Source organism: Solanum pennellii, chromosome 4 (genome assembly GCF_001406875.1).
Source record: "Solanum pennellii chromosome 4, SPENNV200".
Lineage (NCBI taxonomy): Eukaryota > Viridiplantae > Streptophyta > Magnoliopsida > Solanales > Solanaceae > Solanum > Solanum pennellii.
In genome coordinates this window covers 58,136,663-58,158,753 of record NC_028640.1, presented here as the reverse complement: position 1 = coordinate 58,158,753, position 22,091 = coordinate 58,136,663, and the positions used below count along the sequence as shown (strand labels likewise).

At 33.1% G+C, this 22,091-nt stretch overlaps 4 protein-coding genes across 16 annotated transcripts in view; 1 reads left to right on the top strand and 3 right to left on the bottom strand.

The window, feature by feature from the left end:
• The window catches only part of LOC107016242, a 6,197-nt gene extending 4,853 nt beyond the window's left edge, over positions 1–1,344 (top strand). Inside the window, exon 4 of the mRNA XM_015216730.2 lies at positions 969–1,344. Within this exon, the coding sequence (XP_015072216.1) occupies positions 969–1,022 (54 nt within the window). The 3' untranslated portion in view covers positions 1,023–1,344. The remainder of the gene's footprint in view (positions 1–968) is intronic.
• Positions 1,345–3,063: 1,719 nt separating this feature from the next.
• LOC107017532 (U-box domain-containing protein 9-like) lies at positions 3,064–4,575 on the bottom strand. Its single transcript, XM_015217716.2, has 2 exons — positions 4,339–4,575; positions 3,064–4,266 (listed from the first exon to the last, which is right to left on the bottom strand). The coding sequence occupies exons 1-2, from the start codon at positions 4,573–4,575 to the stop codon at positions 3,208–3,210; spliced, it is 1,296 nt and encodes a 431-aa protein (XP_015073202.1). The 3' UTR covers positions 3,064–3,207.
• A 1,500-nt stretch (positions 4,576–6,075) lies between these two features.
• LOC107016825 (U-box domain-containing protein 9-like) lies at positions 6,076–8,039 on the bottom strand. The gene is made up of 2 exons (XM_015217169.2): positions 7,782–8,039; positions 6,076–7,367 (listed from the first exon to the last, which is right to left on the bottom strand). Exons 1-2 carry the CDS (start codon positions 8,037–8,039, stop codon positions 6,294–6,296), a joined length of 1,332 nt encoding a protein of 443 aa, XP_015072655.1. The 3' UTR covers positions 6,076–6,293.
• A 3,496-nt stretch (positions 8,040–11,535) lies between these two features.
• LOC107018288 (U11/U12 small nuclear ribonucleoprotein 48 kDa protein) lies at positions 11,536–18,929 on the bottom strand. 13 transcript variants are annotated; one of them, XM_027916507.1, is made up of 7 exons: positions 17,524–18,929; positions 16,469–16,586; positions 14,142–14,249; positions 13,084–13,851; positions 12,614–12,977; positions 11,879–11,959; positions 11,536–11,797 (listed from the first exon to the last, which is right to left on the bottom strand). In XM_027916507.1, the coding sequence occupies exons 1-4, from the start codon at positions 18,849–18,851 to the stop codon at positions 13,249–13,251; spliced, it is 2,157 nt and encodes a 718-aa protein (XP_027772308.1). In that variant the 5' UTR covers positions 18,852–18,929; the 3' UTR covers positions 11,536–11,797; positions 11,879–11,959; positions 12,614–12,977; positions 13,084–13,248. The 13 variants fall into 13 exon arrangements, with proteins under 13 accessions (XP_027772308.1, XP_027772305.1, XP_027772307.1 ...); XM_027916504.1 differs by having other exon boundaries at positions 11,536–12,364; positions 12,614–12,695; positions 12,784–12,977; XM_027916506.1 differs by having other exon boundaries at positions 11,536–11,959; positions 12,614–12,695; positions 12,784–12,977.
• Between the last annotated feature and the right edge of the window lie 3,162 nt (positions 18,930–22,091).

Genomic DNA, 22,091 nt, shown 5'->3' with positions numbered 1-22,091 from the left:
GGGGGGCATGTAGGGTAGGGTAAAAATTTTTTTTGATAAATTTCAAACCATATTTGACCAAATCCATATTTGTCCATATTATATTTGGATGGATCGTAAGCAAAATCATTTATTCTCAATCCATATTCAACCCATCCAAATCCAATTCAATCCAACCATTTGTTACCCCTAGTCAAATATATATTTTCAAGGTTAATAACTATCAAAGGTAAAATAGTAAGAATAATGTCATTTATGCATTTTTTTTTTTGTGAAATGATAAATACTCTCTATGTGCAACAATGCTTGTCCATTATTGACTTTGCACACTTCTTAAAAAACTAAAAATAGAAAAATAATTTTACTATATCACATTTGCATATAATAAGTCCACTGTTTTGAAAAATGTAATAGGGAAATAATTATAATTAATGATAAGAGTAAATTAAACGAAGTGTAAATTATCCATTGTAAAAATAAAGTAGTCAAATATATTTGAACATCCCGAAATAGTATAGTGGACAAGTAATTTTAGACAGACTAAGTATTAAGAAATATTTATTTTTTAATAAGGATAACATATAAATAAGAACGGAAGTTGTAATATGTAGTTGATTTAAAACTATCATTATAGAAAAAAGTAGGAAAAACGAATATGGAGTAAAAAAGAAGCTAATAAGAGTTTTGTTTGGAAAAAGATATTTTGGGATTAGAAAAAATATTAGGAATAGAATAGTAAAATATTAGATCTAAGTAAAAATTGGTTATAAGTTTGAAAAATCATAAGTTAAAGGATGACCAACTTATAACATTTGACTAGTTTGAGCTTTGTAATTTTACTTTCCTCAGAGCACCAATTTTTAAAAAGAGATAATCTTGTTTTTGGAATAATAGTATGAGCTCTAGCCTCTACTTTCTTCTTTGAAAACAGAAAGATTAATATTTGCATTGTGTGACTATTTTTGTTTGGTTTTTTTATATGGATACAGAAGAGAATGTTTGGATTCTTCTCAAGATGCCTTGCTCCCCCTTGCAAGGCCTAAGTAGACACACAACTTGTCCCATGGGAGATTTTGACACAACTTGCAACATCTCAACTCCTAGAAGGCGCGCGCAAAAGGAGGAGAGATCGAGAAATGGCTACAACAGAGTTTCTCTTATTCGTATTAATAACGACTAATCTAGGAGGAATGTTTTATATGCTTACTGCACCAGTCATGCTCATTTTTCTTTTAGTGTAAGAGCTAATTCCACCTTCTTTGTAATGGCTTAAATGTTTGATGTCCTTCATTTGCCAAAATCCATGCGACACTAAGTTCATCAGCAAGGAAGATAATTTGACTAAATTCAGACACCCTTCCTTCATTTGCCACAATCCATTTAATGCTAAACCATCTGAAAATATTTTGTATACATGCATGCACTAGAGATAGCAAAGCAATTTCAACAGTTTATTAGAGAAGCCAAATGCAGGATGTATCTATCTTTACAGAAGACAAACTACTAACAATGCTCAGAATTTCCGTCTCATGAGAAGCAACAGCACTTACATGACATTTGCAAAAGATTAAGCTTCAACTGGTTTATATACTCAACAATTTCTTTGTCCTTCCTCTTAGCTCTAGTCGTCCCATTTAGGGCAAGATTAGCTATGGTCCCATTAACACTCTCATCTCTCCATATCTCTTGCAACCTTGTTCTGTCGTTATAACAGAGTGTGTGAAGAATCGCGATGTAGTGCTCTTTGCTTTTATCACTTGTGTCCTCCTTAATGATACTAAGTAGACAAGAGACTACATCCAGCTTTACCATCTGCTCAATAGGTTTGTCATAAGTCGACAGCATGGAAAGAAGGACTAACAATTCATCAACGAGTACTTCAAAAACAGCTATAGAGCTATTTTCTTTGACAACACCAAGATTAAGAATTGCTGAGCAGCATCTTTCATGGCCAGCAGTGGTCCTTCATTAAGGAGTTTGACTAAAGGCTCGAGAGCAACTGCCTTCATTATAATACAGTTGTTTGACTCTAGTGATGATACATCATTTATATTTAATACAAGATCAATGCATACGACCATTTTGTTGAAATTCTCTTTTGTTGCGCGTAAAGATAGGTTAAGAATCCCTTGAGATAATAACACTCTCTATCAGTTGAGCCAAAAATATTATCAAACTTGACTCAGGTGTTGTCTTCTCACCTAATTTTGTGAACTTTTTTTTTGTGTAAAATACAACTTACTACTTTTTATCCATTAGCCTAACAACATCAAAAACACCATCTGCTATAATCTGTTTGCTATAGGTATTGATCAAGAAATGTTCTTTAACAGATACAATCAATTAGCAAGATCAAGTTCGCCGTTACTGAAGAGTGGAGACGATGGACCATATCCAGCTGTTAGTGAAATCTGAGAGCCAACTTTATGTCCTGGATTCTGTCCTTCCGACAAATTCACAAGGCTCAGAAGTTATAGAGAAGGCTATATTAGTGACAAAATTTTCTTGTTATTCAATAAGCCTCACAGTACCTTCCTATCCAACAATTGTGCAAACAAATTATTGAGCCAAAAAACTAAAACAAATTTCTTCAATAGGATCAAAATATATAATTAGTAGACCTTCAAGATCCCAATGCTTCACTTGGCTATTTGTATGGACATCTTTATTGTGAATTAGACTGCAACCTGAATAATTTTACTTCAATAACTTGTGTTTAAACTTCTTGTACATTGACGCACAACCAACAAACCAAAAGGATTTAGCATTATATCTGTTCCAACAATAAAAAAGAAGGAACTAAGCAGCAAACATTTAGGTTTCAGGTCAAGTTATGCCTAGCACTATGGTAAAGAACAACTTACTATAAATGATGTGCACACGAAGAATATTATCCCTGATGTTTTAGACACACTACAACAAAAACAACTTTTAGCGGCATTAAATATTGACACAAATAAAGAGTGCTTAAGTATTTACCGGCGTTAGTTAAGTGTCATTAGAACCAATGTCGCTAAAGGCTTTAGGGACATATACAAAGAGTGACAATTGCCGCTAAAAATACATATTTTGTGGCAATAAGAATTAAATGTCGTTAATAGTCATTTTTGTTCTAGTGACATACACTATGCCACTTGAAAATCCAAGAGAAAATTATGTCTTTGGATAGAGAAAAAGGCGTAGAACAATTTCCAACAGAATGTGCATATGCAAAAGATTAATTCAGCCTCAACTAGTTTGCGCACCAGAGAAATATTTGTCAATCCGCTCAACAATTTCTTTCGCCTTCCTCTTGGCTCTAGTCGTCCCATTTAAGGCAAGATTAGCTATGATCCCGTTAACACTCTCATCTCTCCATATCTCTTGCAACCTTGTTCTGTCGTTATAACACAGTGTGTGAAGAATCGCGATGCAGTGCTCTTTGCTTTTATCACTTGTGTCCTCCTTAATGATACTAAGTAGACAAGAGACTGCATCGAGCTTTACCATCTGCTCAATAGGTTTGTCATAAGTGGACAGCATGGAAAGAAGGACTAACAATTCATCAACGAGTATGCGATCAGTGATCTTCTTCATAATCACCTTTACTGCTCCTTCAAAAACAGCTATAGATCTATTTTCCTTGACAACAGCGAGATTAACAATTGCTGCAGCAGCATCTTTCATGGCCAAGAGTGGTCCTTCATCGAGGAGTTTGACTAACGGCTCGAGAGCACCTGCCTTTGTTATAATAGACTTGTTTGAGTCAAGTGATGATAGTGTGCAGAGAGCAGCAGCAGAGTTGCTTCTTGTTTCAAGTGTTCCGAATTTCAAAGACTGAACAAGTAAAGGAATGACAAGAGGATTTGTTGCTATAATCTTTTTATTTGGGTCATGTAATGAGATGTTCATAATTGTTGTGATCAATTCTTCTTGTAATTTAGGATGATCATTCACATTTCCCGACATTAAAGGATGTAGCAGTTTAGTAAGAGCAACAGTGTCCCATTGGAAAAAAGCCCGTAGAGGTGGAAAGCTTTTAGTGAGAATACGAACTAGTTTTGCAGCTTTTATCTTCTCGGGAAGATCATGATTCGATGACAATATCTGAAGAAGTGAATTGAAATGATGTCGGTCTGATTCTGGGATTACACCATGTTGGATCCCATGGTCTTTGCACCAGAGTGAAATAAGTTTTCTCATAACAAGATTTGGGATGAGATGTGAATTGGGGAGAAGCTCCTTTGTTTCAGGACACGTTCGATTACCCTTGTTGAGCCAGTTTTCAATGTATGGTCTGTCATATGTCTGTAGAAAGAAAGATGAATGAAAATATAATTTCCGAATCAAATGAAATGAAATGAAATGTATATAGATAACCTGTCCAGAAGCAAGAACAACAGGGTCTTTCATAAGCTGATGAGAAATTGGGCAAAGGTATTCAGGGGGTGGAGCAGCTGTCAGTTTCAAGTCTTCTAGAGCACTCAAACAATGTATTGCTTCATCAATGTCTTCAATAGTGTAATCAGCGTTTTCAACTATACAATTCACCCTTCTCTGCAACTCTCTTTTCAGTTCATCCACCGACGCCGCCAATCGTCTCCTCTCTTCCGCCATTCACTAATATGAATTTTAACAGATGAAAACAACAACTCTCTATTTGATAAAAAAAATACCTAATAATTCTGAATCTAAAAACTGACTTCACTGCTCTATAGCCTAAAGACTAGGAAATATCCTAAATAAAAGCAACTACTAAATCCACATCTGTGATCACGTTATTAACATTCCCTCCTTTAAACCGAAATATCTTTCTGTTTAATTTGCAAACACGATTAGAAAATATTAAATCAAAGTTAAAGTCCTTATAAGTTGAGGATGACTGACATTTAACTAGTTTGAGCTTGTTATTTTACTTTTCGCACACAAATAGATAATCTAGTTTTTGGAATATAATAATATGAGCTCTAGCCTCTACTTTCTTCTTTGCAAAAACGAAAAGATTAATATTTGCATTTTGTGACTATTTTTTGTTTTCTTATTTCATATGGATTAGTATCCAGATACCACCCCATTTAATAAATAAACAAATACTATTAAAATATTATTTGAGTTTTTTTTTATAAAATATGTCTAATTGAGGTTTTTTATTTTGTCTTGCTACTAATAGTGACATTTTAATTTCATGACCTCTGAGTAAATACACCGAGATAATATATGACAAGCTAATGAAATAAACTCTATTTATAAGTCAAAGAATAAGTTTGTAAAGCAAAAAAGGAAAAGATAACTATCTAAGTTAAATTTCGAAGTTACAAATGTATAGATAAATCTTAGAAGATATAAATAAATAGAAATTCATACATTCAATATAAGAATATACATTACATGCAACTATATACGTAAAGTTTCTTTAAAACAGATTAAAATTGGAAATTAAATTGTAGGATTCAATTGAATTTTTTTTTTAAAAATGGATTAATGTTTCAGTAAGTTGAAATTAAAGTCAATTCAAATTATATTTTTAATCTAACTAATAAAATTCTCAATTGTTTGGGCGGATTTCTTATGTTTTGACTCATTTTGACACCTAGATCAATGTAGGCATCAACGACCACAGCATATCTAAAATTTAAGAGTTTGCAATGTATAAGTATCGCATAAACAGTGTATATATCTGATACATCATTTATACATAATATATAGTATTAATACACACGACCATTTTTTTGTTGAAATTCTCTTTTGTTGCTTGTAAAGATAGGCTAAGAATCTCTTGACTTTTGTTTCTCATCTATAAAGAAATTTATCAAGTCTTTTCTTGGTTACTGATCATATGAACACAGTTAGAGTTAATTGTGTGTCTTACAAGTTGAAGTCTATATTAATTAGAGTTGGTTCATATAGTGAGCAATAGAGGATTTTTTTTAGTGTAAGAGCTAATTCCACCTCCTTGGTAATGAGGTTTAAATGTTTGATGCAACTCTAAACCTGCCCACTTATCAGCAAGGAAGATAATTTGACTTGATTCTTGTAATTAAGTAAATTCAAACACAATCCATTTAACACTAAACCATCTGAAAATATTTTGTATATTTCACCTTTCACACTGGAGATAGCAAAACCAATAGTAAAGCAATTTCAACTTCAACATTATAAGCAGGATGTATCTGTCTTTAAAGGGTGACACAAACTACAAAGAATGCTCAGGATTTCACACAAATGTACAAGCAAAAGAATCTATATTTTCCTACAAGGACGAACTCGGTCTAATGAGAATCAACAGCACTTACATGGGGTGATTAAGAACGTAGATATGCAAAAGAGATTCAGCCTCAACTACTTTGCTCACCAGAGAAATATTTGTCAATCCGCTCAACAATTTCTTTGGCCTTCCTCTTGGCTCTAGTCGTCCCGTTTAGGGCAAGATTAGCTATGGCACCATTAACACTCTCATCTCTCCACATCTCTTTCAACCTTGTTCGATCATTATAACACAGTGTGTGAAGAATTGTGATGCAGCGCTCCTTACTTTCATCACTTCTGTCCTCCTTAATGATACTAAGAAGACAAGAGACTGCATCCAGCTTTATCATCTGTTCAATAGCTTTGTCATAACTGGACAGTAGAGCAAGGAGGACTAACATTTTATCAATGAGTATGCGATCAGTGATCTTCTTCATAATCACCTTCACTACTCCTTCAAAAACAGCTATAGCCCTATTTTCTTTGACAAGAATGAGACTATAAATTGCTGCAGCAGCATCTTTCATGGCCAACAATGGTCCCTCATCCAGGAGTTTAACTAAAGGCTCGAGAGCACCTGCCTTCATTATAATACACTTGTTTGACTCCAGTGATGATAGTGTGCAGAGAGCGGCAGCAGAGTTGCTTCTTGTTTCAATTGTTCCAAACGTCAAAGACTCAATAAGTAAAGGAATGACAACAGGATTTGTTGCTACAAGCTTTTTATTGGCGTCATGTATTGAGATGTTCATAACTGTTGTGATCAAATGTTCTTGTAGTTTAGGATGATCATTCACATTTTCAGACATTAGAGGATCTAGCAATTTGGTAACAGCAATACTGTCCTCTTCGAAAAAAGCCCGTAGAGATGGAAACTGTTTAGTCAGCATACGGACTTGTTCTGCAGCCTTTATCTTCTCTGGGATATCATCATTAGACGACAATATGTGAAGCAGTGAATTAAAACGATCTCGGTCTGCTTCTGTGATTATACCGTGGTCCTTATCAGGCAGCTCAAGTCCATGCTCCTTGCACCAGAGTGAAATGAGTTCTTTCATTAGAAGATTTGGGATGAGATCTAAATTGGAGAGAAGCTCCTTTGTTTCAGGGCAGGTTCGATTACCCTTGTTGAGCCACTTTTCAATGAATGGTCTGTCATATGTCTGCACGAAAACAACCATCCTAAGTAGAAAGATGAATGAAACGAAACGCAAAATGTTAGCTAATTTAACGTCTAGTATCTAGCAATGAATATCAGGAAGAGGTAGCTTTGTGATTTTGCACTCTTGACTCTACAATGGACCAAACCTTGCTAGAAAAGTTGTACAGATTCCCAAACAACACTATGAAAGCAATTATAACCAAACCGTCCCCGGCATTCCCTTTTTTTTCTTTTTCTTGATGAACAACATGACATTGATCAGCAGATGCACTTAAACAACTTTAATCCGCCTCTGGTTATATTCATAACAAACAATTCAAATAGGCAGCATTCTTTTCTTGGTAATGAGAATGAAGAAATAGTGAATGAAACTAGAAATAATTTCAAATATTTGATGGCAGAAATTTAAGGTTACCTGTCCAGAAGCGAGAACAACAGGGTCTTTCATAAGCTGACGAGAAATTGGGCAAAGATATTGAGGAGGTGGAGCAGCTCTCAATTTCAAGTCTTTTAGAGCACTCAAACAGTCCATTACTTCTTCAGTGTCATCAATAGTGTAATCATCGTCTTCAACTATACATTTCGCCTTTCTCTGCAACTCTCTTTTCAGTTCATCTGCAGACACCCACGCCAACGCATGCATTCGCTCCCCCTGTTTGCTTGATTCCGCCATTCTGTTATTTTTTTAACACAAACCAATTTGTTTTTATATATAAGAGAGAGGTGGTTAGTGGTTACACAATTTCTTTCTCTCTCTTACCTCACTATTAACCACCTTCTCTATTTCTTCAATTACCAATTTTTTATTTATTTTTTTAAAAAAAATGGAACGAAATGTTTTCATGTATTCGAAAAAAAGTTTGATCATATATTTTAGATCAGATTAAAAATTTAATTAGATTTTGCAAATTTATTTTTAAAATAGTTCCAAGTTATAAAAGAGAAATGCACTCGACGACACAAAAAACCTATTAATCTCGTTATTAGGCGTGAGTCTTGCATTCGACAAATTATTGACTGACATGGAGCATATAGCTCAACCGTTAGCGATGTTTCTATGAGGAAGTAATACATTTTATGTGCAATATGATGAGTCAGAGCCAAAAGTCCAACAAATTGATCAAAATTTTCAAAAGGGTAAACAATTTAAGGATGATACCAAAAGGAAAACATTGGTGTTACACCATTAAGGGCGTCAAAATTGTAAGGTAAGACGTATGCCAACATGAGCCTTACAAGCCTCAAGCCGTCGTGCCTTCCTTTTTTAAAAGGGCAACTTTCACATATAGCAAATAAAAAATTCATATTTGTATGCTATAGAAAGAGAGAAAGGCAAAAGAAACTGGGCAGGGGAGTATTTTTATTGTATAATTATAAGTGTATAAGACGAAAATATATGTACTTGCATGTGTATATATAATTTTCTCACGCTTTATACAAACAGAAACACAATTTATACATTTCACTTCTGTTTGTATAAGTGAGAAAGGCGAGGATGGCGAGCGAGATTTGGGAGAGTGGCGAGCGAGATCTGGAAGAAGGGAGAGAGGAAAACAAAAATATATGTATTTATACGATTTTGCCTGCTTTATACAATTAGAAACAAATTTTATACACTTGTGTTTGTATAAAAAGTGAGGAAGCGAGCGAGAGATTGGAGGAGAGTGACGAGCGAGATATTTGGGAGAGAAGCGCTTGGCAATTTTTTACAAACGTTTGCTATGGAACACATTTAAATCAAACCCTAGCTACTTCATTTATTTTAGGTTATTAGTTTGCTATTATATATAATTTTTCCTTTTTAAAAAGGTGGCTAACTTTCTTTAAAAAACGTTAATAATCCTTTTTCATTATTTACTTAATTGTTTTGTTGTTGTATTTTTGTGTTTATTTTTTACTATTTATACGTACATAAAATCGTAAGTGGTGCGGTCAAATTGTTTAGTCATGATTTTCTCTATGGGGCCTAATCTTTATCGGAGATGCCCAACTACATAAATTTGGACTCCAAGGTCTAAATTTCTATGACCAAAGGCCGCTTTGATATATGCCCAAATAGGTCAAATTGTTCATGCTAATTTTCTTTTGGCTCAATGTATATGCCTCTATATTAGCCTTGCTTGGATGATACTGAATGATCACATCATAATCTTTGAGTAATTTCATTCATTTATAATATCTTAAGTTCAGATCCTTCTAAGTGAACACATATTGAAGAAATGTGATGATCACGGAACACTTCACAGTTAACTCCATACAAATAATGTCGTTATATGTTGAATGCAAACACCTCCTCCGCCAACTCCAAATCATAGGTACGATAATTTCTCTAATAAACCTTCAACTGTATGGAAGCATAACATTTTTTTCCTGCATCAACATAGCACCTAAAGAATATTCTCCTTAGTGGTCATTGTCGAAGATGAAAATGGGGAGGTAGATACACGTGAGGATCTTCCTCGAATCGGGTCTCCTGAAGTAGTCAAGGGATTTGACATACCAATGATCTGAACATATCGATCTCAAATTTGGGTAGTTTAAAATCTGCAATGCAACGTATAATATACATGTCTGATACATAGTTATATTAAAATAGTACGAAGTATATTTATGCAATATCAACACAATACAAATACATATTAAAATAGTATTTATACAATATCAACACAATACAAATACATATTAAAATAATATTTATACAATATCAACAAAATACAAATACATACGGTCATTTCTGTTGAAATTTGTTTTTTGTTGCCTACACAGATACCTAAGAATCCTTGAGATAATTACACATTTTATTAATTGAGGCAATAATGTTATCAAAATTGACTCATATTTTATCTTCTCACCGAATTTTGCCCATTTTTTGTGTGAAGTGTAAATTAAAAGCAACTCCCTCTATCCCATTTTTGTGTAAATTAAAAGTAATTCCCACCCTCCCATTTTATACGGTGCTCTTTCTTTTTTAGTCTGTTTAAAAAAAAAATGTCATTTTGTCATAATTAGAAACAATTAAATTTTAAAATATCTCTTTTACCTTAGTAAAATGGTTTTAAACCACACAAATATTTAATAGTTATTTTAGAACACAAATTTCATAAATCTTCCTTCTTTTTTTTAAACGTCAAGTCAATTCAGTTGTGTCACATAAAATAGGACATAGTCGCAGTCTAACGGATCCGGCTCCTCTCCATTTCTTTTCTCTCTATTTTCTCCAAGTTCCTATTTGGATTAGTGACACATGGCATAGGTTAAAATAAATAGTTAAGATTTAATTTCCAAAGTAAATCTCTAACCATGATTTAATTAATAAATACATTATATATTAAGTATTAAAAATTATTATAATATAACTATCTTAGCAACATATTATCTTGTCCATAAATATAGGGGGGAAAATTCTCTTCCTAAATTTCTTTTATACGTAAGATTTTTTTAAATTTTCTTTTAAATAATCTTTTTATCTAATTAACTGAATAGAAGTATAGAGACTATAATTAACTATCGTATGTACTGGTATCACCGTATTCGTAATCTTATCATGAAATTGAAATTAGTATGATAAAATGGTTTGATTATCTCTAGGTAATTTATTAATCACGGATCAATATGCTTTTAACAAAAGATTACAATAAAATATTATATAAATGAAAAAAAAAAGGATCCTACAAAAAAAAGGAAGAAAACTTTTCTTTTCTATATTTATGGATAAGATAATATGTTGCTAAGATTGTGAGAGTATAATAATTTTAATATATGATATATAATGTATTTATTAACTAAATCATGGTTAGAGGTTAACTTTAAAAAATTAAATCTTAACCATTTATTTTAACCTATGACACGTGTCATTAATCTAAATAGGAACTTGCAGAAAATGGAGAGGAGCCAGATCCCAGTCTAACGATATCAAAAACAACCATCTCTTCCTTTGCTATAATTTGCTCGCTTCAGATAAGCACTTGGACAAGTCCCATGGGTGTTGCTATATGTATATATATATTCGGTGTAATTTCTAAGGTGTTTTGGATGAATCTATTGCTTGAATTCAAGAAAACGAAATCAACTTTTGTATATCACGAATGAGCTATTGTATATTGAGCTAAAGATTTACAAATATTTTCAGCTCACGTTGTTAGTGTTAGAAATATTGGGAAATTTGGAAGTGGTAAGTATCCCCCTATTGTTATTGGCATCCAGTAGCTCACTCATACATTTTAATTAAAACAAATGGCAGCCTAACAATTATCGCCAATTTATAGTATATTGTAGATAGATCAGTATAAACTTTGTAGATACATATCAAAGCAATTCAGTGCATTAAAAGTATAAAACAATAAATGCCTAATTAGGAGACCGTCAAGATCCTAATGCTTCACTTTGGTATTGGTATGGACATCTTTACTGTGCCTGCCTTACTTTCTAAGTCTGCAATTAAAAGCACAAAAACAATTAGACTCCAACCTGAAAAATTTACACCTGAAGCATCATCATCTGTATTTCTGCTACCTGGAATATCTTCTGCAATACATGATACTTGCCAATATGCATTTAGTTAAAGAATGCTACCAGAAAACTGATGTTTTATTCCTGTATAATATCAAATGTCATCTTCAACATGCATATGCGGCGTCAACCTAGCATGTATACTAAGATTAACTTTCTAAAATTAAATTTTGTTCTTTCTTGTATATGAACTTTCATGCTTATCATTAGATGCTTTTCTTGTTCACAGGAAAAAAATCCTTTACCAAAAAACAAGTTTCTTCTAACTGGCGCAATTCAGGTACCTTGAGGTATCAAGATTTTGTTTTAGTTGCCAACTTTAGGAATCCCTATAAGACTTGTCTAAAACAATCAAACTGATTAGGATATGCTTAAAGTGCTCAAGAATTCAGCTCTATTTTTGTTGACTTGTACTACAGGAATCCAAACTTTTGGTGAGGCTCTCGCATCTTCTGAGTGCAGATGTGGCTGCCCCACTTTCTATATCCGCTGTTGGAAGTACAGAAACAATTAGATTGCAACTCAAAAGGCCTACACCTGAAGCTGCTTTAAGCAGTTTTCTACCAGGTATGTCCTCTGTAATATGACTAACATATTACAGTGAAAAACTATTGCTACCATAATACTACACACTATTCCTGTATAGTATCGCCTTCGACATGTAATTAAGTTTTGAAGCCCTTAGAACCAGATACTTCACCAAATAGTGAACCGAGAATGTAACCAAGTAAATCTTACTTCAATACTTGTGTTTACACTTGTACATTGAAGCACAACCAACAAACCAAGAGGATTTAGCATTAGATCTGTGCAATAATATCTGTTCCAACAATAAAAAAGGAACTCAGCAACAAATGTTTACATTTCAGGTCAAGCTATACACAGCTCTATGGTAAAGAACAACTTACTATATATGATGTGCACATGAAGAACATTATCACTGAGGTTTAAGCCATACCCTACGCCACTTGAAAATTATTTCTTTGGATAGGGAAAAAGGCGGAGAACAACAAATCTAAGACAATGCCAAGAAAAATCAATATAAAGGATACAAGGAAGGATACAGAAGTGCATATACTGTGGACACCTGCATGACTTCCTACTGCAAGGTTTTAAGGAAAAAATCAACCAGCAAAATGAATTTAGTCTTCCCTGAAAAGGAAAAATAAATTTAAGTATTTAGGTTAGTCAAACCCATAGCTGCTTACCTAGCCAATAGACCACAAAAGGCACCAGTCACAGGAAATTCTTTTCTGATGAGACCAATCACAATAATTTCTGATGGTAATGCCGTTCCAATATCAACACATAGCCAGATTAACCTGACAAAAAGAGAACTAGCTGCAATAGTGGGACATTTTCTCAAAGTTTTTCTAAGGTCCTGAAGGATCATATCGGTCTTCAAAATCATCAGAAGCATCCCTTGCCTTCCGTTTCTTGAAGTCAAAATGACGATCACCTCTCTCCCTATGTGGACTACTCTCCTCATTTGATTTGTGGTACCTTCTGCTGGAGCTTCTGGAAAAATTTAAACTAGAATCATTTGAATAGTCTCGCTTCTCTTTGCTGATCGATTTCTCACGTGAATATGCACGACCGACTCGCTGATTTGGGCTTCTAGAGTAATCTTTTTTGTCCTGTCTGGACCTCCCATTACTTCTCTGGGCCACTGAATGTCGATGATGCCACTGAGATGCTTTTTCCATATTTTCAGAATAATCATATTTGTAATCTGTTGAATTGACTTCTCCATCAGTATGAAAATCTTCCCTATAACCACCCTCCCTTTCTTTGCTTAAAGCAGACGAATCTGGCTGCCTCTTTCCAGACTCAGCTTTATTCTTATAATTATTATTATCCACCCTGTAGGATGCGGATGGCGGAAATTTGGTCACTTCAGCTCCTTTTGTTGGGCAATTGATGGGATCTGCTTGCCTGATTTCCTCCATGTATTCCTCAATTATGTCCCTCATAACCTAAAGGTAGAAGAGGACATCAATAAAGATGTAAAAGAAAAAGGTGTATAGGGAACAGAAAAAAGTAGCTGAATACACAAAATGAGTAGACATAAAGATCGAGATCTATAACGAGTGCAAATAATTGTAGTCCACGAAGCTTTCTGCATTACCAGATGGGCATCAATAGGATTCTTCTTCGCAAATTGATTTTTGAAAGAACAAACTCAGAGTTAGGTCAATGATATCCACGACTTGATAGAAAAACAACAAAGAAAACATGCAGTCAAATCTTAAGAAGCAAAATGTACCTGTGTTGTTGACCGCTTCAACTTTTTCCCGCGATATGACATTCTTCTACGTTTGTAATCCCTTTCCTCAGCTAATAATTCCGCTCTAGTCTTTTTCCTATCCGTGTCCTGAAAATGCCATGCAAGCGATTAAGAAAGGAGTAAGGATGATAAGACTAAAGTAACTGAAGCTTTAAAGTTAAATTACATATCACTAAAAGATTATTTTAATTCACCAATTTTAAGTGAATTTCATATACTGAAGAATTTAAGTCACTGAATTTTGAGGATTCAGGTTCTTAAGTTTAATCATCTGAAATGTTTAACGCTAAGAGGTGTTTGACCATGCTAATAAGCTGGTCAAACTAGCGCTTATAAGCAAAAATCAACCAAAATGCTTAAGTTTGGTTACCCCTAACTTATGATTTTATAGCTTATATGCAGTTTTGGTTTGACAAAACCTTTTACGATGGTAGCCCTAATATGTTTTTTAACTCTCTGAAGTACTCCACCGAAAACATAACTTTTAATTATCTCTATATTTTTCTCCATCATCCATATGCTTTATGTAGATATATTTTTAGATTTAGAATTTTTGACAAATAGTTTTAGGATATTTCAGTCATTTTAACAGAATAAAGTGTTATCAATACTTTTAATACAGATTTATAAAAATCCAAATAATTATTAAATATAGCTTTTAATATGAGTTTTAGTTTGTATGAGATGCACTTACATGATATTTAGTGATTGCTCATCCTCCATACTATAACCCAAAATTGTCTCACTAATTTTTTTAGGAAAAAGGGTCTGATATACCCCTCAACTTTGTCATTTAGAGCTGACATACCCCTTGTTATGAAAGTGGCTCATATATATCCCTACTCATAAACAAATGGCTCACATATACCCTTTTCCTCTAAAGGAAATGAAAAAAAATAAAATTTTTATCTAATTATTTATTATTTTTTTCTAAAAAATATAATCCCATATGAGTAAATTTACTCCTCGTCGAACATATTTTTTTTTACTTTTTTTTGTTTCAATGACTAATTTAGAATTATTATTTTGATAATCAAATTTATTTATGTTTCACTAATATTCTTGTAAAACTTATTGTAGATGACCATATTTTTTTCTTCGAATACAAAAATCAAATTACAATACAAACGAAAAAAAAAATAGTTTGAATTTTTTTTCTTTAAACTAAGGAATGAAAGAAAAAAAAATAAGAACAAGAAACTCAAATAATTATAATAAAAGAAGTCAAAAATAATTTATGTATGAAATAAATTAAAATGTACCTTGAACTTTGATAGAAGAATCATATATACCCCTAATTAATTTTTTAAAAAAATTAAAAGTAAAAAATATAAATTTAAAACTAATTTTTAACTTCCGTTAAATGAAGGATATATGTGAGCTCATTTTGTAACGGTAGGGGTATATGTGAGCCGTTTGTATAATGGTAAGGGCATATATGAGCCACTTTCATAACGAGGGGTATATCAGCTCCAAATGGCAAAGTTGAGGGGTATATCAGACCCTTTTCCCTTTTGTTAAAAGAAATTGTAAATGTCACTAAGGGGTCATTTTGGTTCATGGACTAGTTAAGATTCTGGTGCAAGGTATAGTTTTGCGGAGATGAATAATACTTGTACATCTTCTAACAATATAAGTTCTTCCATGTTGCAACCAATATGAGATACAAGCGGTTACCATATGAGTTATACTGGAAATGAAAATGTCATCGGATACACGATAAACAATACTACCATGACTACTTTTTCTAACCTCTCCAACCAAACGACCCCTTATATGTATAAGTGATCTTAAATTTCACATCAAATTTCTATGGTGCAGCAAGCATAAATAGGTCCTTTGCAACCTTCACTACTAGCAGTGCACTGCTCTCACACAGTAACACATCCACAAACAGATTGACCAACAAGTGCAATGAATTTGAAACTTCTAGCCAGACACAAACATATTGAACACATTTCCAATTTGTATTTTACTAGCACATTAAACTTTAAAAAGTAACATTTCTTTTGGCAGCACGTCTATATTCAGTGCTAGAAGAGACCATGAAGAAAGGTTAAAACAGAAAGCATACTTTCATTTGTTGTATTCTGTTAGGTTATATTTGCTCAAGAAGATCTGAAGGGTCAGAAAACAGAAATATAAGCGAAAACACTTTTAATGTTTAACCTCCATAAAGCAGATAGTACTTTCAGAAGCTACTTCTATCCCAAATGTTTCTACACTGGTTATCCCCATAGGGTTATATATAATTATTGATTCAAGATCAGCAACGACTCAAAGTACCATTTGACAAGCAAACACACCTGATTGTTTCGCGAATGCTGCCACAGAAGTCCATCATGTTCAAGCAGGGGTTTGTAATTAGGGCGTTTTTGTCGTTCCTCATCTGCTTTATTTGAAATATAAGTATGCTCCATTGATCTACAAAGAGAACTGCTTAGCAATAAACTATAGGAAACAATACACTGAGTATATTTTTAAATTATGCTTGAAGAAAAGACTGAGATCAGAAAAAAACAGCAATAAAGAAATCCTGTTCTTAACACCCTTGCACAGATTGTAGACGCTTTATCTTTGCACATCACTACTTCACTAAGACCCTGTTTGGCAAAGCTTCTAAAATCAGCTCAAAAGCACTCTTGGTGAGAAGCAGTTTATGTTTGATTAATCAATTTGAAAAGTACTTTTGAGCAGTAACTAGTGTTTGGCCAAGACTTTAGAAAGTGCTCTAAGTATATTTTCTCAAAACTGCTTTTGAAAAAAGCACTTCTGAGAAACATCTTCTTCTACTTCCTAAACATTTATTTTCTCCTAAAAGTTTGGCCTCGCACCTTAATTTTAAGAATAAGCACTTTTGGCCTCACAAAAGCTAAGCCAAAAAGAAAGTATTTTATTGCAAACCAGAGGGCTGGCAAGAACTTCATTATTCATCTGCATATAAACCATCTGTGAGACAGATACAACTTTCAACATAGTTCAATATATGCTTTTCATCCCTTCAACTTTATCTTATTGTCATATGCATCTTGATGTATGGTCGTTATAAATCCAGTTGAAACTCTGGGCATAGTAGCAATATCATTCATGAATCATAACTTCAATTTGAACTAAGTTAACCCCCAACTTTTGACATCAATGCATAGACTAATCTTCTAAACAGAAAGCATACACTTGTCCAAAAAACCTCAAGTGTCGAAGAAATAGTCAGTAACATAAAAACAAAAACTAATAAAACACTTAAGTAAGAGTTGCTGAATTTGTGTCTTTCCTTTTCATTTTTTTGGGGGGATGTTTGTGATGCACATCTAGACATATGGACTTTTAGAATACCATTTTAAGAAGAGCAAAGGTAATATACCGTTGGTAAGCTGGGAGTGATGGTAAACTCCTTAATGCTTTGAGCTTTTCTTCAAACATGGATCGTTCATACAATGCTGCAACAGCTGCTGCTACTTGGGAAACAAAAATTGCACTTTTAGAGAGTGTTTCACCCGATACATTCGTTCCATTCTCCATTCTTCTTTTAAGTGGTTCACCGCTTTCCTGTGGCTCTTGAAGATTGTCTTCTCCACTTTTCATATCAGTAGATTCATTGAACATACAAGAACTAAATGCACAGTCACAGATACGTTGCTTTAGCATGTTGATAGCAAACAATTTCCCATTCATTTCGCCATATAACACAGAAAGTTGGGTTCCCAACCACACCAAGACTTGAACTAAGACAGGACACTTAAAACTCCGATTACTCAAAACTGATTCCTCAGCTTCTCCATTGCAAAATGTACTAGCTAAATCAATAGATTCCCTAACTATAGCCTTCAAACAAAGCTTAAACAGTACAAGTACGTGATCCCTCATTGCTAAATCAAGCACAACACTATAATACCTTGCTGAATTAGCAACTACCCATGTAGATAAACACTCCACACTACTCATCCCCAATCCTAAAATCGCACGAAGAACATGATATGAATACATAAAAGGAAACTCATTCCAATGATCCGTTTCATTCCTAATTGCATAAACCTCCGAAGGAAGAAGCTGACTAACAATTTCTTTCGGAAACCCCATCAAATTTTGACCAAAATTAGCACATTCGGAAGATAAAAAAGCAGGCAAAGTGAGCATTGGAGGATTGGCATTTTCTCCCCTAATAGGAAAAGAAACAACACCAGGACAATTAGAATAACAGAAAGTGGGATTTTCAAAATCGAGGTATGTTTCAAGAGAGAAGCAAAGGTCAGACTGTGATTCAAGCAAGGGTAAGGTAAAGGGATTGGAATAGTGAAGGGTATGGGGGTATTTGAGGTGTTGTATTAGGGTTTGAATGTAATCGGCGGATGAAGAGGAAATGGGTGGGCAATGAAGAGAGTGAGAGAAGAGGGAAGAAAGGGGAAGACGATGGTTGGAATTGAAAGGGCATGGGATTAGAGCTGGAGAAGGAGAGGGAGCAACAAGGGGTATAGGAAGAAGAGAGGAGAGAGAGTTGAGAGTAGTTGAAGAGAGGTTGAGGAGAGATGTAAGGGATGAGAGAGCACTAGGAAGATCATATGCCAGAGCGCTGGTTGGAGTAGGGTGATGGAAGTAAGACGGTGGCGGTCGCGGAAAGGTGGAGGCCGGTGGCAGGGGAAAGGCGGAGGACGGTGGCAGTGGTAGCGGCGGCGGCGGCGGAAATGGATTCATTTCGTCCTTAATGGTCGGCCGATATGTTGACGAACTACGTATATTTGTGTATGTTGTGCATATAGTAAGGGGTGTTAGCATATAAGAAAGGGAAAATTAGCAAATATACTTTTAACTATCTAAATATTTCTCTTTATATTTTTGGTTGAATTTCTTTAAAGTTAGCATTAATTTTCATTTATACATTTTAAGTAGACTTATTCATTTTAAATACTTCATGTCATGCCTCGTGAAAAAATTAAATGAAGGGAAAAGATTCAAATATGCATAACTTTTAGAAAATGTTCATTTATGCCGTTAATTAAAAGTTTGGTTCATTTATATCATTACCGTCAAAGGAAAGGCTCATTCATGCCATTATTTTTTAATGGTGGTTTGTAAAATCATTTTTGACACTTGATAAATTTTTTTATTAAATAAATTGATGAAGTAGCCGAATTATAATTGGTCACGTGTCAAATATGGTTTTGCAAAATCATTGTTAAAAAATAATGGCATGAATGAGTCTTTTCTTTTAATGATAATGACATAAATGAGCCAAACTTTTAACTGATTGCATATATGAGCCTATTCTGAAAATTTGATGGCATATTTAAGCTTTTCCCCTTAAATGAAAGGTGTCAAATAAGTTAGTTTTTGGTGACAGATTGACCAACAGCTGTCAAATACTCCTTAAAATGTAATTAAGTAAATTTGGATCAAATTAACATTTTCAAAAACTTTCTAATCTTTTATAAAATAAAAAAGAACACTTCATTTTTTCAACTTTTATAATTCTATCCAAACTATTTTTAAAAAAAAAAAAAAGTAAATGAAAATAGGATTTCTCTTCTTCTTCTCCCAATATTCTTTCTTCTCTTCTTCTTCCTCTTTAGAAAATCTGAAAATCTGACTATCAAAACAAATATTCTCCCTCATTATCTTATCTTCCTTTTCAACTCCGATCGTGACTCTCTCCTCTTTCTGAATTGAAGATTGTGTTCGACTTAAAATGGGTTAATGAAGAACAAATCGTTCTATAGATGTAAAAAATAAATAATAGTACCATGATACCTATTATTTATTGTTTTAGGAAGAAAATTAACAAATTCAAAAAGTCCTAATTTTGAGAAAATACATATGTAATGTTAACATTCAGTGAAAATTTATTTTTTGTTGTTTTTGTTGTTCTTTTTGTGACCATTTTGTTCATATGATTTAAGAAATACAGTTTTGTTCAGTTGTCCAACAAATATTTGAAGTGCAGGAGATTGAAAAAATCTATTTCTCAATCACTATTTATAGTTAGTGAAAGAAAAAAACAATGACTATTGTTTTGTATCACACTCAAACCCAAAAGGCAAGGAGAACAAGGAGAAGGAGAGGACCTAGAGATAGAGAAGGAGAAAGTGAAAGAGAAAGAGAAAAAAGTCGAAGTCGTCAATTGTGATGCAAAGCAACAATATCCACCATTAATTAGATTGATGGTTATGTATACCATTATGAATAACCATTTTTGTTGATAAGTTGTATAAAACAATTGGTGAAGTTTTATTTTTGCTGATAATATTAATGATTTTTATTTTGTTAAAACAAACGTCAATTATGATGGAAAAGAAGAAATGTGGTGTATGTGGCAACATATATAACCTATGTTGTAAAAAACACCACGAAATTATCTACATGTGCCCCAACAGAAAGGATATATGTGGCAACATATATAATTTATGTTATAAAAAACACCACAGAATTATCTACATTTGCCCCAACAAAAAGGATATATGGGGCAACATATGTCACAGAAAGAAGATATATGGCAACATATGTCACATAAAGAAGATATGTGGTAACATATGTCACAGAAAGGAGATATGTGGCAACATATCATCGTTACCAATGTGGTGTCTGTGACAACATATATAACCTTTGTTGTAAAAAAAAACTATAGAACTATCTGCATGTATCCCAACAGAAAGGACATATGTGGCAACAGATTTCACACTATGAGTTGTCAAAAAGTTTTTTAAAAAAGTAAAATAAAAATGTCTAAAACAATCGTCCCTTCATTTTTCCTCTCTCCTCTCTTCTATAAAAGATCGTTTCGTTTCACATTTCACATTTAATTTAATTTTGCTAATTTTCGTTTTCTTTTGTCTCTGTCCTTTCTCTCGTTTCATTATTTCTTTACAGTTCAAATTGTTACTATGTTTTCTACAACATTAGTGGTAATATGTTGCGATTTTCTTCTACAACAAAGCGTCGTTGCCCTCATCATTTCTAGTTTATCGTTGATATCTTGTAAGATAAAATTTAATAGTTATTGATATTAAATCAGGACTTTTTAGTGGTTTTTATCACTTATTTGTTTGTAGGATGGTTGAGTTGTCATTCCTTTTGAAATATTATCTTATTTAAAAAATACATTTTAGGATGTACTTGTTGATATATATGACATATCTGTTGCAATTTTTTCAAGAGAACTTGCGTATGTTGTCACACATATCACTTCAAGGTTGACTTAAATCGATAAATTGAGCGATTAAGGAATGAAAAAATGTCAAATTGAATTAAATTTTAGTACTTTGAACAATAATTAAATAATAAAAATATGTTATAACACTTGGAACAACAATTTACATGGGTGTGATATAACCATCATATGAAGTTACTTGGTCATTGTATGATGAACTAGTGATATGATAACTTTTGTAAAAATAATTGATAAAATTGATGAAAGTTGTTGTATTAGACCATTTTTTATACTTAAACATGTTGTATGACTATATATTAGTGTTATAGGTTGAATTAAGTGACAATTCAAATGAATTAATCCAAAAAGACCATTTTATGATATACATATGTTGCCACATATGACGTGTCTATTGTAATTTTTCCAAGAGAACGTGCATATATTGTCATCTATGTCACTTCAAGGTTGGCCTAATCGATAAATTGAGCGATTAAGGAATGAAAAAATATCAAATTGGATCAAATTTTAGTACTTTGGACAATAATTAAACAATAAAAATATGTTATAACACTTTGAACAACAATTTACATGGGTGTTATATAATCATCATATGAAGTAACTTGGTTATTGTATGATGAACTAATGATATGATAGTCTTTGTAAAAGTAATTGATAAAATTGATGAAAGTTGTTGTATTAGATCATTTTTAATACTTAGACATGTTGTATAACTATATATTAGTGTTACATGTTGAATTAGGTGACAATTTAGTTAAATTAATCCCAAAAAG

Bases quoted from the DNA above. Each gene is read 5' to 3' on its own strand.
- LOC107018288 (XM_027916505.1), bottom strand. From the start codon at position 18,851: ATGAATCCATTTCCGCCGCCGCCGCCGCTACCACTGCCACCGTCCTCC. The intron at 14,250-16,468 runs GTGTGTTTGCTT...TGGCATTTTCAG, and splicing joins AGCATTCGCGAAACAATCAG to GACACGGATAGGAAAAAGAC. The intron at 13,852-14,141 runs GTACATTTTGCT...TTCTACCTTTAG, and splicing joins TGAAGCGGTCAACAACACAG to GTTATGAGGGACATAATTGA.
- LOC107017532 (XM_015217716.2), bottom strand. From the start codon at position 4,575: ATGGCGGAAGAGAGGAGACGATTGGCGGCGTCGGTGGATGAACTGAAA. The intron at 4,267-4,338 runs GTTATCTATATA...TTCTTTCTACAG, and splicing joins TTGTTCTTGCTTCTGGACAG to ACATATGACAGACCATACAT.
- LOC107016825 (XM_015217169.2), bottom strand. From the start codon at position 8,039: ATGGCGGAATCAAGCAAACAGGGGGAGCGAATGCATGCGTTGGCGTGG. The intron at 7,368-7,781 runs GTAACCTTAAAT...GTTTTCGTGCAG, and splicing joins TTGTTCTCGCTTCTGGACAG to ACATATGACAGACCATTCAT.